General features: G+C 41.4%; 1 protein-coding gene across 1 annotated transcript; it reads right to left on the reverse strand.

The window, feature by feature from the left end:
* Nucleotides 1-988: 988 nt before the first annotated feature.
* On the reverse strand, nucleotides 989-3657 carry LOC135468859 (homeobox protein Nkx-2.2-like). Its single transcript, XM_064747318.1, has 2 exons — nucleotides 3405-3657; nucleotides 989-3025 (listed from the first exon to the last, which is right to left on the reverse strand). Exons 1-2 carry the CDS (start codon nucleotides 3655-3657, stop codon nucleotides 2289-2291), a joined length of 990 nt encoding a protein of 329 aa, XP_064603388.1. The 3' UTR covers nucleotides 989-2288.
* Between the last annotated feature and the right edge of the window lie 309 nt (nucleotides 3658-3966).

Raw genomic sequence — 3966 nt, forward strand, 5'->3', positions numbered from 1 at the left:
GTTTGACTTCCGGAACACAGGAGTTTTCCCACGGTGACACTGTATGGAATATGTGGATGGGTTATATAGGAAACAAAGTGTTTATGGGCATAATGGGTAGGGAAAGTCACCCTTAGGTAATTTAAATTTTAGAATAGGCATACTTGTTAATTCCCAAAAAGCCTCTCTTGTTCAAAGATTTCTGCAGCATTGACATTGTTCGATGTTTTTTTTTTTTTAAATTTAAGACAATTTAAAATTTATAAGCTGACAAGTTGAAATGTGAAAAAAAGCATATACAAACGAAAGACACTTGGTTGATTCTTTTTGTACATTAAGATATTACCAAATATTCAACCAGCCAGAGATTTGGATATAATTTGGAAATCCAAAAAACCAAATAACCATATTAAATAAACTCACTTTCACTCTACAGTGTAAAGAGGACGGTCACAGAAGGGGTGGAATGCATGTAACCCGAAATTATAGCCCAAACGGTTGAGGTTTCCAAGATAGGCGGAGAAGAGGTGAACCGGTGAACATTTTCTATTCACTAGATCACGTTCAACGTGTTACCGAGCCTTAGTCCGAATATGCAGGAGGGATATTTACCCCTTTTAGCAGTTGTAAGCGGCCAGTTCGGCATATGTACACACTCGAGATCTCAGTCAAAGTAGTTGACTACACATCGATTAAGTTGTGGACAAATCCTTCAAAGAATTAACATCGACAGCTATAACAGAACCCAGGGTTTTGTGCCGACGTCTATACACACTAAGTCCACTGCACAACAAAAACTCAATTCATGCAATAGAGGATACGCTACCAGCCTCACTGGTTAAACAATAGCCATTTTATAAGTCTCATTCTACAGATGTGTGCGAAACGATGTACGGCAGTTTTCAACCGGTCCTTTTGAGACAATCACAACATATACATATGGACTAAAACAGAAAATAGGACCTGATCCCTAATGCAAACAAAGAACAACACGTTAATCTTTGGCATCTAAATATTTTAATGAAATTAATGATGGGGTGAAATTACACGCAAATGAATGTGGATGTTCATCTGATGTTTAACAAAAATGTACTATGTATATACAAGGACGTAGACCGACGTATAAATAAAGACAACTGGTCTTCACAACTATTAAGCATTTCGTCACTTTGAAGATGAAGTATAATTTTAAAAGTCATCATTTATTCTAGAACATTATGTTTAACTTATACCATTGTGTTTTCTGTTAAAATAATTAGCACAATCGAGCGTTGCCATATCATTTCACTTTCAGTGAGAGTTTTCACGTCGATATCTGCAGCACACATATATAGTAACGTTTTTTCAGAATCTTTCAAAATAGCAAATTATATTTTCTTGTCAATATGGACTTTTGTTTTAAAAACATTTTTAAAGAAATCATAACAGCATCTACTTTGTTAATGTGGACACAAAATATGAACAGCTTTTAGGTTTAAAAACAAAGAAGAAAGAAAAATTCACGTTTTTTTCATATAAGGCACTGCCGTTTGAATTTATATTTTAAAGCTATAACATAGAAAGATTAGTGACGATGAAAATAAATAAAGAAATCATACATTGCACCATATGAGTGTGTTTTTTGGCTTTATCGCCATGCTAACGCCGATAAATCTAGGGTGATTTCTTAGGGTACAGTTTTAAAAACATTCAGATACGGTAACGGGAGTGTATCAGAGATATATTTGTACGGTCCCCTGTTGCCATAGATTCAGACGCCAAGGTTACAGTCTAAAATATTCCACCCCCTGTTACCCCGATCTATCTGAAGGCAGTATAGTTCATACTCACATACCGGTATACTATACCAACGACGTGTAGACTAGGCCCAAAGTATCGGTATATTAACCTTTATGTATACCTCAATATACACAACTACACAGATTACAGGCGTGGGCCACCTGACGGCCGATAGTGTCATGTACGCTGTCAGTCTCGGCTCACAACACATGGGATAATCAAAGTTCCTGCGGAAAGTCGTGCTGTTGTCGATATATTCACATGCGATGTTCTCTGTCCTAGGCAATGCAGAAATTGCACTATCTCCAACTGTGTGAGACTCTGTTGTTATGAGGACTGGGAATTAAAAATTGGGTCAAAATGGGACGGGCACCTGTGCGACGTTATATGTATACTGCCTGTGACATGGCTGTCAACGCAACTATGAACGGAAACATAAGCTGCCTAAAAGATTCTATTTAGAACAATGAGTGAGTGGCCGGTCCTATACAGGGGTACAGACATGGTGTTGACCACGTGGAGAGCCCGGGTTACCACCACCGCGTCTGGGGCTGCATCAAAGGATGGCTATAACTCGGTAACACATTCATATTGTTCATATTCATGTTCACGTTTAAGTTCACCGAGCTCATGTTATACGATGAGTTCATGGAGCTCGCCAGTGAGGAGTTCATGTTGGGGTTCATACCACTGAGAGAGCTCATGGACATGGAGTTCATAGGGTTCACATGGGATAAACTCCCGGAGCCCATGCCAAGGTTATGATGCTGAAGCTGGAGTGGGTCCTGTGATTTTACAAGACCGTTGACACTGTTGGGTTGACAAGGTTTGCCGTCCCTGACTAGCACAGGTACAGCCACACGCCGGGGAGACGGGAGTGGATTCATGTCCAACCCTTTCTCCTGTCGTTGGCGCTTTAACTTGTAGCGGTGATTTTGGAACCATATTTTCACCTGCGTCGGGGTGAGTCGTATAATGCTGGCAAGATGCTCACGTTCCGGAGCTGAAAGGTAACGCTGTTGCCGAAACCGTCTCTCCAACTCATAAGTCTGTGCTTTTGAAAATAAAACTCTTCTTTTTCTCTTTTTCTGACTTTCTGAACTTTGCTGGTTGTTGTGAGAATCGCTGCTGTTGTTATTGTCACTACAATTCAGTTTGGAAGGTTTAATGTCTTCGGAGCTGCAGTCGGAGTGAGGTGACCCCTGACTACAGTCACTTCCAACCGGAGAGTGCGCGTGGTTGTTACCCGAAGAGAGCTGCGCCAGGTCTGAAAGAAATATATATATTTATGTATATACATAAAAAATAAAATGTAAAAAGGCGTAAAGTACGACGCGTTCAGTTTTCTACTTGGATGGAAAACAGCCATGACCTTGTATCAAATCACGGCACCGATGCGAAGAGCAAACCCTCGAAAAGTAAATGGAACATGGCACTGTAGGTGTTTCCTTTTTCATATAGCAATTACACACACATTTTCAGGACAAAAAAGCGGACGATAATGCAAACAGCTGCGTTCTTACAGAGCTATAGTAGATGTATAATTATATCTTGCGTCGCCACGTGAAGATCGCATTTTGCGAGGCCTGAGATTTTTGCCAAGATAATATGATATATATACATACAGATCTGGTATGTAGACTTACTTGAATATTGCATATGCTCATTATTCTGTAACCACCGAGTGTAAGGGTTCTCGGCGCTGTCGTAGTAAGAACCGACCACGGGTAGATCCGGTACCTCCGGCACACTGACGATGGAGAGTTGACCGCTGTTGACAGTACGTGTTCCGGTCTGCCCGGGGCTACAACTCGCCTTACCCTCCGGTAAGTCCAGAATGTCTTTGACCGTGAAACTACTCGTCTTCGGCCCTCCACTCATCGCCATCTGAGTATCCATCTGGAGGGAATGGAGAGAAAAACTTAAGTTGTCAAGAACACTTGGCCTATGTCAATATAGAGCGAGGCAAATCGGGAGTGTTCGGTGCTGCACGAGTATGTAGGCAGGGCAACGACTTGACTTTTAAAGAGACATGTCTCTAGCGGGCATTCGCTGAAGATCAGGTATTAGTGAGTCAAATTGCCTTTCCCTGGAGTATATAGCATATATAAAGAAAACCCAATGGAGTGTGTCCTGTGGTAGTTGTCAACCGCTCTGATGGTCGCGCCGATACGCCAATCGCTGGCTGCTCTGGCAGAGCGCCGTTAT

This window comes from Liolophura sinensis, chromosome 6, assembly GCF_032854445.1.
Source record: "Liolophura sinensis isolate JHLJ2023 chromosome 6, CUHK_Ljap_v2, whole genome shotgun sequence".
In the NCBI taxonomy this organism is placed as follows: Eukaryota; Metazoa; Mollusca; class Polyplacophora; order Chitonida; family Chitonidae; genus Liolophura; species Liolophura sinensis.

What these genes read in the sequence shown, in the direction of transcription:
- LOC135468859 (XM_064747318.1), bottom strand. Translation starts at nt 3,657, where the DNA reads ATGGATACTCAGATGGCGATGAGTGGAGGGCCGAAGACGAGTAGTTTC. An exon ending in TGAGCATATGCAATATTCAA is followed by an intron (nt 3,026 to 3,404) that starts GTAAGTCTACAT and finishes TATTTCTTTCAG; the next exon opens with ACCTGGCGCAGCTCTCTTCG.